This window comes from Larimichthys crocea, chromosome XX (genome assembly GCF_000972845.2).
Source record: "Larimichthys crocea isolate SSNF chromosome XX, L_crocea_2.0, whole genome shotgun sequence".
Lineage (NCBI taxonomy): Eukaryota > Metazoa > Chordata > Actinopteri > Sciaenidae > Larimichthys > Larimichthys crocea.
Genome location: NC_040030.1, coordinates 15744086 through 15756840, shown reverse-complemented (window position 1 = coordinate 15756840; position 12755 = coordinate 15744086). Strand labels below are relative to the sequence as shown.

Here is a 12755-nt window from a genome sequence, read left to right as displayed (position 1 = left end):
GCCTTTTCTTGCTCAAGAGCACTTCGGCATGAGCACGCGTCTGTAGCGAGCTCTGTATTTGTAGTAGGGCCACTTTAAGCTGAGTGTTTTCAAGGCCCCTGTGTGCACTGCATGACCTTCGATGTTTATGTGTGAGGTCAGCAAACTCTGGTTGCAGATCCAGTTTTTGTGAGTACAAAGAGTGTAAACCAAATCAACACAATAAGACACGCGTTAAAGTCAAGAACATTTATTGCATCCATTATTGCGAGTCTCCTTAAACACACGCGTCATACAACCAAGAAGCGACAAACAACAAAAACTTAAACGTTAAAAGGTTTTTCCAATTATACGCGGTCGTCTACCGTCATTAAAGAGAACCACTTACTTAAAGGTGCAGTGTGTAAGATTTAGTGGCCTCTGGTGGTGAAGTTACAGAATGCAACCAACTGAACACAACGTAGCACGTAGGGAAAACAGAAAATGCCAAAGCAAAGACTCATAAACATACTGATTCTTATATTTAGGTGATCATACACTAATGGAAAACATAGTTATAATCATCGTATTCCATCTCTGCCAGCAGATCCCCTTAAATGTTACACCCTGGACCTTTTTTATTCTATTAAAAATGGAATGCACCCCCGTTTTACAGTGACATTAATATAGTAAAAATCCACCTATTCCATATTATAGATCCATAAAACAACATGCATACTGAATACAATCAGTTAATAGAAGCGAAACAACAGACTCAGGTCACATAACAGCATTTAACAAAGCTTTAATGACCAGTACCTGCATCAACACAAAGTCGTTTACGTATCCGATACGTGACGGCGAAGGTTTGTCAATCAATGTGAGAGAAAATTAAAACGTTTATTTTGTTTAAATGGGATTTTACCTGAAACTCACACTTCATATTTATATTTCAAATCTTCTTCTTCCTCCTCTTTTTGACGTTTGCATAACATACATGTTGTAAAGTGCTTCGTGTACATATACTATATTATATATACAAAATATTTGATTTTTATATATTTTTTTAAACTTTATTTACCATGGCAACATTATTATTATCATTATTATCATTATTATTATTTTACAGAGAATGAAACGATTTGGCAGAAAGAAGCAAATTTCAAAATTTTGTATTTGGTCACAATCACCAGAAAAATCCACCCAAAACAGAACCAGCTAAAATAAAAACAATAATAAAACAAAAAAAAAACATGAGATGGTTATTTTTAAATTTTGTGAATCTTGGTTTTTGTTCATATTTTGTTTGTCAGTTAAATATTCACTTCTCAGTGACTGTATGGTGGCCAAAAAAGGCCAAAATGATCTTTTTAAATTTGTTTGATATTTTTGACTCTTGATTTTCAAAAAAACAACTAACGACCAGCTTGTAGATAGTTTGTGAATACTAAAACTTTCTTTTTAAAACACCTAAAATCATATTTTTTTCTTTGTCATTAATCATTTTGGCCTTTCTATGCTTCCATAGGAAGAAGCTAAGTCTGTCGAACATGAAGGTTCTGTCTGCGTGGATTTTTACTTCTTCATTGTTCTTTCTTCATCGTGAAAACTCCTTTCGTGTTTTACCCTCAGCTGTTGTTTCACGGATAACGAAGCAATCCAGGCGGCTGTAGAAGGAAAAATCAGTCAGACAGCAGATGTTTGGTCTTATTGTTAAAAATGTTTCAGGTCCTCTGTGTCCTTTGGGAATCAAAGCACTGTGTCAGTTTGCTGGTGTTTCTAAACGGGAAGGTTTGAGTCATTGTTGATCCGCACAATGCCCTCGTCTCTATTCGTTCTTGAGCTGACAGCTCCGATAATCTTCCACCATCTCCAGAGATTATTGCTCCCCACCCACAAAAAAAATAAAGTCTCTATCTTGTCCGAGGAGGTCAGTTGGCCACGCCTTGAGGAGCCTCTGGTATGAGGGACGAGAAGAACGTTTTGAAGAAAACCCAGGCCGTCCACATGACGGACACCCTGTGAGGAGGCACTAAAACCGCCGTCATCGCGTCCGGTCCGTCCGCCGGAGCAGCAGCAGGTTCCTCCCCTTGTCTGTCTGCGAGATCGTCAGCCTGAAGAGACACAAAGTCATCGTTAGAAAGGGGAACATTCGTGCCTACGTGCAGGATGTCCAACAGTTTATAAGAGGTTTTCTTACTGGATTCGGGTTCCTGTTCTCGTTCTGCTGGACCTCAGGGCGCTGCAGATGGTTTGGTTCTTGGACCTGGACTCGTCTTCTGAAGGGAAACCAGCCAGCGGTGTGTCTGTGGAGGAAAAACAGAAAACAGCTGTTGTGTCAGCACACTTTGATTTTTAAATCTTCATTTCCTCTGCACGACTACACACAAAGAGGAAGTGTGTAGTTTTTCTGCAGTGTCACTTCACCTCATTCATAAACAAAGCGGAGATAACATGTTGAATCTTCATCCGTCTGCTCTGTTGCCATGAACTGCCACGAATGTCCATCTTCATATTAAATATTAAATCTGCTTTTTCCATTTTTGTGATTACACTTCTTCCTCTTGTTACAAACGTGAGCGTGGGGACATAAAGAGACGTCAGCTGTTTGTGTCTTTAAACATTAACCTTCCTGTCGCTGATGAGTAATCATTACTGAAAAGCTGTGTGTTATCGCGGCCGTGTCCTTGTATCCTGTGTACAAACACACACGGTTTATAGTTTCCTTCTCCTGAAGCTCGATTTACTTTTAAACCTGCATGTCTGACTGATGGAAGGTGTGTGTGTGTGTGTATTTGCAGTCATGTTATGTAACAGAGTGTGAGAGTCGGACATGTTGAGTAAAGAACGACACGACCTGAAGCGACGATAACGACCGACATCAAACTGTGCAATGTTTTACCAATGAACCCGTGTGTCCTGTCATCTCGTGCTTCATGTAGACAAAGCCACGCTACAGCCGCCCTGGATGGCGAGTTAAGACCGTCTCCAGGCGGAACCACGCTGACAGAACCTGATGTTGCACCACAAGCGGGTCCTACACTTTCATTCTTTACAGCTTTCACTCTTGTTTTCTGACATCTACTAGCACAGAAATCCACTGCTCATGAGCGCAGTGAATGATTATTAGATTTATTATTTCTTTGATGATCGATTCAAACTGAAAAATGCCTGTCAAGAGTGCGAAATACAAACATATTGGACTGTAGTAAGCTCGGCTAAAAGTCTGAAATCGGCAGCAGAGCAGTGTTTACTCAAAGACAAACGCTGCATGATACGAAAGTTTGTTTTGTCTGGGAGCGTCTGCGTTTGTTCTCAAGTTCTGGTAGAACAGGTTCTGAAAGGACATTTCCTGAATGCTGAAGTATCCGATGTCAATATCAAGCAGCAGCAACAGCAGCAGCTGATATCACTGCCTAGTCCAGCAGCAGTCAGCCCAGCTCGGCGTCTGTCTCACCAACCACTAAAAGTCAGTCCCACATTTACTCTTGTCCGGCGGCTTCTTGCTCGCTCACTCTCTCCTTTTCTCTTCTTAGCTTCCTCCGTCAGCGTCCTCTTCACTCTCTTCTCCTCTGCCATTATGTCCGTAGAGGCTGCTGAGCCCGGTCGTCCGGCTCTGGTCCAAATCTCCTTTGGTAACGGACAGTGTGCAATACTAGTCTGTTAACATCAACAAACGACCAGCACCCACTACAACACAGTCCAAAGTCAAAGCTAACGTTACTGCAATACTGATACAGCTCCGGTTCTGGCACGACACCGGCTCTGTTCCCCGTCAGTATTCCCCCAGACCTGCAAACTTCTTCTTCTTCTTGGTCTAAAACTCCTGTGGTACAAACATTAACACTCCCCAGCTAACAGACTGAGCTAACATGAGCTAACAGTAGCTAACAAATTGAGCTAACATGAGCTAACAAACTGAGCTAACATGAGCTAACAGCAGCTAACATGAGCTAACAAACTGAGCTAACATTAACTAACAGCAGCTAACATGAGCTAACAAACTGAGCTAACATGAACTAACAGCAGCTAGCAGACTGGGCTAACATGAGCTAACAGCAGTTAACAAACTGAGCTATCATGAGCTAACAGCAGCTAACAGACTGAGCTAACATGAGCTAACAGCAGCTAACAGACTGAGTTAACATTAGCTAACATTAGCTAACAGCAGCTACCAAACTGAGCTAACAGCAGCTAACAGACTGAGCTAACATGAGCTAACAGCAGCTAACAGACTAAGCTAACTTTAGCTAACAGCAGCTAACAGACTGAGCTAACATGAGCTAACAGCAGCTACAGCTGTCAGCAGTTTACTTCACTGTCCATCATAAACTCTGTAAATCACAGAGAGTTGAGGCGGAGCAGCCGGAGGACATCAGAGGGAAAACCAGAAAACATTTCCTCCATAAAATATGATCCAGTTTCACCAGAATCAGTGAAATAGTTGCTGCTGTGTGACTTAGTGCCGTAAAGCGTTACGTACTTCTCGAGCAGTTTGGTAGTTTGTCAGAGTAAAAAGCAAACAGGCTGAACTCACAGGTACATGAGGAGGAGCGTGCTCATCACCAGCAGGAAGCGACTCAGGTTGGAGTTGAAGTACACGATCATGAGCAGGACGCCGAATCTCGCGGCCGAGTACAACCAGTCCAGCCAGTCGCGCTCCAGCTCCTCCTCGTCCTCCATCACCGGCCCGCCCTGAGCGTTCATCCGCATGTTCTGGTTGGCGCCGCCGGGGTTGATGAAAGCGCCGTCCTGCGCCGGGTTCTGATTCACCGGCAGGTTGTCGATGGGGTTCTGATTGGCCAAGGGGGCCGGGACGGGTACTTGGTGGGCGGGAACGGGCGGGTACTGGCCGATGGTCGTAGCTGGTGGAGAGGGGGCGGTGCCTGCTGCCGCCAACGCTGCGTGGCTGTTGGTGGAAAATGAGTTAGTGTGTGTGTCGCCTTAGTGCGAGGCTGAAGGAAGACACGAAGTGTGTGAATAAAAACTCACTACTGCATGTAATACTGTCGGGCGTAGACATGCTGGAGCCACAGTAACTGCTGAGGGCTGTACAGGGAGTAGGTGGGAAAGGCTGGCGGGGTCATCTGTGGCGCTCCAGGCCTGCAGGGAGAAGAATACCAGACAGCTGTCAGCAAACCGTAGGTCGTATCAATGAATGGATGTGATTCTAAGCATCCTGAGGTCTTCCTGAACACGGCGATATCTAATTTGTGTGGCTAAAGTTAAAAAATGTGACCTCTAGAGCGAGGTAAAAAAATGGTACGTCTACAAATTTCTGCTCTCAGTTAATATGGGAGTAAATGGGGCAGTTGGTGGGTGATCCTGACACGTCTGAGCTAACAGAGCCAAAACTAGAAGTCTGACAGCTTCAGCAGGTTCATGTGAGCGAGCAGCACAATTTTTTCTACAATCTGATGTTCAAATTATTTCTGTAGAGTGAAATTTGTGGCCGTGAGAGCAGTTTAAACATTATTTTTTGGTACAGATTTTCCACTCTAGCGGTCATGTGACTCACTCTAGCTTCCGAACATTCCGTCCATAAGCGCCCATGTTAAATTTTCCCGCTCTTTTTTTTAGGACGACTTTCTCGAACACGTAACCAAAAATAAATGGGAGTAAATGGGGCAGTTGGTGGGTGATCCTGACACATCTGAGCTAACAGAGCCAAAACTATAAGTCTGACAGCTTCAGCAGTAACACGTAAGCGAGCAGCACAATTTTTTCTACAATTTGATGTTAAAATTAATTAATGAAATCTGTGCGACTGGGAGCAGTTTAAATATGTTTTTTTTTTGGCGACAGATTCTCATGATGATGTCCCCCGCTTTAGCTCCGAACGTAAGCCGAAACGTTACATTTTCTTTGCGATTTCCAGAAGAAGAAGAAGTATTTTGCACTCTAAAGTATCAGGCACTCTAAATATATCATAACTGTGTCAAAGGATCGGTGGTGGTAAACCGGGTTCAGCATTTGTCTTGAGGTGTTTAATCCTCTCACTCTCGATACAGCTTCTTCTCTAGATTTATTACAAAGGACTGTACAACTCTTGTTTTTGTTGAGCTGCTATCTTCTATCGCGGATGTGGTTGAGTGCTTGTTCTCGGCGAGCCCTCTCTCACTTCCTCCAGGCGCTCGCTAATGAAGCCTTTGAAAAGTTCGATCTCATTAAACTTCGACGCTTGTTGGTGGCGACACGGATTCTCCAAAGAGGAAGTGAAGAGGGGAACTGAATGAGCGCTTGTTGAATGTCGACCGTTTACTGCCGTAGATTTGTTGACTGGTCGACGCCGCTGATGATTTGGTTGTCAAATAGAAGGTTCAGACAGAGACTATCTTTGTAGGCGCAGCCGCTTCAAAATTACTTTGGCAGAAAGTGTGTCGGGCCTGTGAAGAGCGGACGATCGTGTATCATTAGCTGTTTTGGGTTTCCTGACTCACTGAAAAAAGGCTCATATCAACCACAACAGGAAGTTAGTGGTAAAGCCTCGCCAGGGGTGATGTTGAAACACGTATGCTTCTGAAAACCACTAGAAAAGTTCACCACGGGCTGGAGACGTGATTCTGGCGACACATCTTACTGATGGAAAGCTTGATTTTTAGTTTGCATGTTGATTAAATCCAGTGAGACTTATATTTTGTGTTTTTTTAACCAAAGCTGCAACTTCATGCATCTTAGAATTTCTTCCATAAGTTGTGGCTTACGTCACAGCCGCAGGCCACGAAGGAGATCCCGATGGAGGCGCCGGGGCAGCAGCAGCATCTACAGTCGGAGTTGGAGAGGTCGGCCTCCTCTGCCTCAGCTCTGGTGTGCTGGGAGTCTGGACTGTGGAGGAGGAGGAGGAGGAAGGATGTGGCTGTTCTGTCACTTTGGTCTGCAAAGACAAGTTTAAGACTGTTACAATCACAAAGACGAACCTACAGTGACGTGCTGCGTCTGTAGAGGTGAGGTCTAACACCTGGGGTCGCAGAGATGTTCGCTGAAGCGGAGCGGGACGCTTCAACGTGTCGTGAAACTAAAAGAAAAGTTATCTTTAGCTGAACTTCTGAGCTCCGAGAGAGGACGGCTGAACCGAAACGGTTCCGCTCCACGGTGTGACGGCGACGAGGGAGGAGGTGAAGAGCTGCACCTGTCGGCCTCCGAGCCACACCTGCTTCCTCTGAGCTCACAGAGCTGACGATGGAACGGACTGAAAGTCTTCGTTATACGATCGAAGTCAGTATTTACATGTAAGCTGCACACAGGGAGGGTGACGGTGTGAAACAAGGTCAGTATGTAAATGTAATATCTCAACTGACTGAGCACAGTGTGTGTGTGTGTGTGTGTGTGTGTGTTCGAGTTTCACTGGTTTTGTTTACGCATCAACACACATGAAGACCAATGACAGTATGAAGAATGGGGACGTTTCCGCTGTGGATTCACGTCGCGGCCACTTGATGAAGCTTTAAATGAAGTCGTTTAAAAAAGGTTTGACGTTGCATCTTTAAGATCGAGCCGCTTTTTTAAAACACATTTTTTATCTTCTCCCGTTAAATGAGCTCAAAATAAATCTCTAAACTTCCAACACGACCTCGGACCAACATAAAAAGCTTCACATCATCTGCGTAGAAACACATTTTCCTGCATGAAAACATACTCGTACTGAACAAGGTCTCACCTTGGGTCGAGCTCCCAGTTGTCCTTGGGGTTGATACTTCAAAACGCAGACAAGGTGCAGCGTGGGAATGGAGTCAGTCTGAGCAAGTGGAGATAAAGGCCTGATTAGAAAACATTCAAGACGACGTGGTTCAGCAGAAAGAGTTTGATTAGAGTATATTCATACGAGCTACAAACAGAACCAAGACTTGTGGTTCTCCTCTCAGTTGTGTGTTTACGTCTGATTTCTTTCAGTTGCTATGGAAACACATCCTGAACAACAACAGTTCTCCTGTTTAGTTTCACGCCATGAAACCGTCTTTATATTCTTCTCTACGCACAGAACGGTGTCGGATCAAGCCGTTCTCTGACTCGCACAGTATTCGTAGAGGAGCTGCTGGGTCGGTTCAAACTCTAACGTCCCAAACACGACAGGTGGTGTGCGGCCGATGTCCTCTTTCAGCTCGTGCTATCTCATCTCCGGGGCAACGTGAGCCTCGCGGTGGGAATCCCGCACACAATAAGCCGTGAACCAGACACATGAAATATTAGACTTACGAAGCACAACAAGCCTTTGACAGAGGGACTGTTTATTATCAGATAAAGTTTGGGGAGGGAAAAGCAGACAGTCTGTCGACGGTTTAAAAAGGAGTATAATCAACCTGTGATTTCAGGTTCTGTGGAAAGTATATGTTTATCTATTTAGAGTCCAGGCTAAAGGATTAATGGATCGCTTGTTTGCACCATAAAACATCAGGAAAATGTTTCCCAAAGCTTAAAGCGACGTCCTCGAGTGTCTTGTTTTGTCCTCAGTCAGTTTACTGTCACGGGGAACTAAAGAAAGACGAAAACATTCACATTTGTTCGTCCTCACGTACCTGTCGGAAGAGATCTTTAACGTGCAGATGGTCGGGCAGAAGTTTACCGGCGTAGATCAGTCTCTGCTCGCTCACAGCCTGAAAACAAAGAAACAAGTTTAATCTGAATTTTTTAAGAGTGACGATGCAAAACAACGGCTTTGAAATGAAATCAACATTAAGACGATGATGTGACAGGCGGGATGGTAAATGTTTATTTTGCTCATGTTCTTATGAACATTTATTACATCCTCGTGCACTCCCTGCACCTGCAGATGACTCAGCCTTATCTGAAGCACATGGCTACTTTTCTTCCTTGATCAGCGATCATTAACTTCAGTCTACGCCTGGCTCGGCTTCATCTGTCCTCCGTCGTCTGTCCTCCGTCGTCTGTCCTCCGTCGTCTGTCCTCGGCGTCCTTCAGGGCTGCAGGCAGGGACGCTGGAAACTTGGCAGCCAATTTAAAACTGAAGACTTCAGGCACTCAGCTACAAGTCTCGGCTTTATTTGGGTTATATGGCATTTTAAAAAAACACACATTAAAGACTTTATAATGTGTCCAATGACACAGTGACAGCAGACAAACTGAGGTAGCTGTTGTTTTGGGGACATTTTACACTCCTAAACACGCTTTTCTGCTTGTTTATTTGGGGACATTTTACACTCCTAAACACGCTTTTCTGCTTGTTTATGAAGAAAATAATGAACAAACACCTCCCACTGGAAGTCATTTAGTATTAATAATGATAAACGCGCAGGTTAGGTGTGAGAAAACACACAGAGAAGCTGAGAATAAGACAGGATAAGGGAAATGGCTGTTGTCGCTCATGTCATCACATACCAGGACACAGCCGCCGGTGTTTCGGTTCAACTGGCGACCGTGTTAACTTGTGACGCCGCTGTGGTTGTCGTGCTTTTACGGCAGGTGTTGAAAATATAAAACATACTGTATGTTTAGATTTTACATTAGCGTTACAGTGAACACCAGTTAACACGGTCGCTCGTTAAACCGGAACACCTGCTCCTAACTCGCCTTGGCTGTAACTCACCGGTCCGGTCGGGTAGACGGTGGACAGATGCGTCTTCAGGTCCTTCACGGTCCAGTCGAGGCGGACTCCTTCGACGGTTCGGTCCTCATGAGCCTGGTTCGGTGTTTTTATGAGCAGAGTTATCGTCTTCTCTTCAGATTCTCCTACATCCATTTTCTTTCTGTGTCACTATCGCGGGGTGATACAGCTCACTGAGAGTGATACAGGAGAGGAGTGACACACACACACACACTCACACACACACACACACACATATCAGGCTCGCGACTTTCGCGAGCAGGAATGTTGTTTCCAAACACAGCTGTGGCCGCTCCTGATTGGCTGCAGGCCCGCTCGTGCTCAGACGTGGAGGCTCGGGGAAATGTCACCGTGTGCGCATGCGCACTCAGTCTGCAGCGATGTCTCACTCTGGCGCTCAGTCTGGTAAACGAACAAACAAACTAGAGAAGAGCAGGGGCGCGTAAAGTTAGGACAGTTCCAAGGGCCCACGACTGGCAGGGGCCCCCAAAAAATAGGTAAACACTAGGGGTTGTACAGACTAGTCGAGACTAGTTGTTTTGTTCGGTATTTTGTTTTCCCTCCTCCTGTGTTTTTTTTAAATTACTGAAAATGGTTAGGCTAGGGCGCACGGCGCATCTATGGCGCACGTCAAAAAAAGTTTGCCTCGGTTTTTTTTTTTTTTGTCCCAGTCCGCGACTAGTCGACGTCGACTCGACTTTCATCATATTAGTGTCGACTTTAAAAAATCTGAAGTCGTGCAACCCCTAGTAAACACCAATATAAAATGATTACAGTGGTCCCTCGTTTATCGTGGGGGATACGTTCTAAAAATAATCCGCAATAAACGAAATCCGCGAAGTAAGTTTTACAATTATTATACATGTTTTAAGGCCGTAAAACCCCTAACCACACACTTTTATACTCCTTGTTACACGCATTTTGTACAGTACTCCCTTAGTTAATCAGGACGCAGAACACAAGTGCGGTTCTCCCTTAGCCAATCAGGATGCAGAACACAATGCGCGTTCATACTGTACAGTACGCTGTAAAAAAAAGCATGCAAAATGACACTAAAAAAATCCGCAAAACAGTGAGACCGCGAAAAGTGAATTGCGTTACACGGGACTCACACAGGAGGCGGAACGGCAGCGGAGCGAGCCGGCCGTATTCTCGCGAGATCACGCGAGAATCCTGGACATACTCGAGACCCCGCGATAAACTGTGTATAAAGAAAACAACAACAAACAGCTGACTTTGCTTCTCCGACGTGGAGGAGATTATAAAAAGCATCTGTTGTGTCATAAATGATTGTGTGTTGTTCCACTTCAACAATTAGTCTCTCGTTGAGACCCTTTGATGGCTCTTTGATCACCTGGTGCCACCGGTCATGACGTAACGTTGATGTGAAGTTGTAAAAAGCTACATGAACTGAGTATTGTGTTTTATTTTGAAAGGGGGCGGAAGTTTATTATGTTGATTCTCTGTCTGATTTCCTGTCTGGTGCGCAGTGCTCTGTTTAAATTTACGAGGTTTAGCCGCGGCTCGCGGAAGAAATAGAAATCCTGCGGAAAGCTCGCGCCATGGCGCGAAGAGCCGCTACTGAGTCGCTGCTGAGCCGCGCCCTGTGTGAGTGCTCTCATTGACTAGACTGGCAGCTATACAAATCACCAGCAGTAAATATTGTGCTAGTACTAGTATTGAACTACAAGACGCAAAACAGCTGCAAGCCTTTAATTAGAGTTCTGTAAAGCTTTTGTTGGGATAGTTAGGTCCTAGAGATGTGGTGACAACAGCTGCGCAGAGGGGCTCAATTTTATTTTTTTGTCATGGGGCCCAAAACTCCTGGCGGCGCTCCTGGAGAAGAGACTTATTTTCAGAACAATGCAGACATGCAATATAAAATCCATAACTATGTTTTCATGCATGTATAATTACCTGAAAAACAGCTTTTATCATTTGAGAATTTTCTTGAAAGTAAAAGGATACCTGCCACGTAAAGATCTGGAGACTGTAATCCATGATTTTATTAATACAAGATTGGATTACTGCAACACTTTATTTTGGCCTGGACCCTTCAGTCTTACAGCAGTAGCTCAGTACATAGAGACTTGGCTTGGGAACCAGAGGGTGGCCAGTTCAAGTCCAGCATGGACTAAAAAATATGGAAGGTGGACTGGTCTGGTGAATTTATATATAACTCACTTGGTTTTAACCAGTCACCTGTAACTTTAGTATTTGACGTTCCTGAAATTCGAATCAGAGTGAGTGCTCTTTTCTTTTTCACCCTCTCAGAGAAGAGCACTCCTCTCTCTGACAACAAAACTTTGTTCATCCACTGACTGAAGTTGCATCAGTCGGGTTATATCAGATGTAAATGGACTTGCAAATGATCTGAAAGCATCTAAAAGCTTTATGCATGTATATGGATATTTGAGTGTTAAAGCAAAACGCAGTGTAAGACACCTCAAACTCTGCGTGGTTTGACAGGTGCAATTAAAACTGAAAGTGTTTGAACTAGTCTGTCAGAATACCGGACCTCAATTGCAACACGTCTGAAACAGCCGCACTGGTTCTCAAACTGTGGCATGTGTACTACTTAGTACATAGTGTAGCAAGATAGGAAGCCACAATCATGGCTCCACACGGATCAGGAGCACCACTTTCAACCACTGTGGTTCTTGAACCGATTTCAGTCTCGATTCAACAACAGTCAACATTAATGAACCTGTCTGTACGCTGCTGTATTTCAACATCTGTCATAATTCTCTTTGTTATTTACATCTCGTCTCTGTGTCCGATTATCGGCTTGCATGGCTTCTGGTATCACTTCTATGCAGATGACACTCAGCTCTATCTGTCATTTCCTTAGTCTGCATGGATCTCTGAAAGCCTCTTAGACATATCTACGTGTTTGAAGGTACACCACCTCCAGCTGAACCTCTTAAAAACTGAACTGCTGCTCCTCCCAGCCAAACCTTCTATACAGCATGACATCAACATCAAAATTGACTCCCTGTGTCTCGCCCCTACCTGTGTAGCAAGAAACTTAGGAGTCATGATCGATGACCAGCTAACCTTCTCTGATCACGTCACTTTGGTTGCCCAGTTGCCTGACTCAGTTACCCAACTCCTGATCCAGGCTGTGGTCATCTCTAGATCACTGTACCGCCCTCCTGATGGGCCTCCGAGCCTGCACAGTGAAACCGATCAGCTGATCCAGAACATGGCGGCCCGCCTGATCTTCAATCATCCCAAA

At 44.6% G+C, this 12755-nt stretch overlaps 1 protein-coding gene across 1 annotated transcript; it reads right to left on the bottom strand.

Moving 5' to 3' along the window:
• Positions 1 to 213: 213 nt before the first annotated feature.
• On the bottom strand, positions 214 to 9854 carry herpud1 (homocysteine-inducible, endoplasmic reticulum stress-inducible, ubiquitin-like domain member 1). Its single transcript, XM_019261409.2, has 8 exons — positions 9500 to 9854; positions 8472 to 8549; positions 7616 to 7693; positions 6663 to 6832; positions 4951 to 5061; positions 4496 to 4867; positions 2159 to 2264; positions 214 to 2072 (listed from the first exon to the last, which is right to left on the bottom strand). Exons 1-8 carry the CDS (start codon positions 9650 to 9652, stop codon positions 1890 to 1892), a joined length of 1251 nt encoding a protein of 416 aa, XP_019116954.2. The 5' UTR covers positions 9653 to 9854; the 3' UTR covers positions 214 to 1889.
• Between the last annotated feature and the right edge of the window lie 2901 nt (positions 9855 to 12755).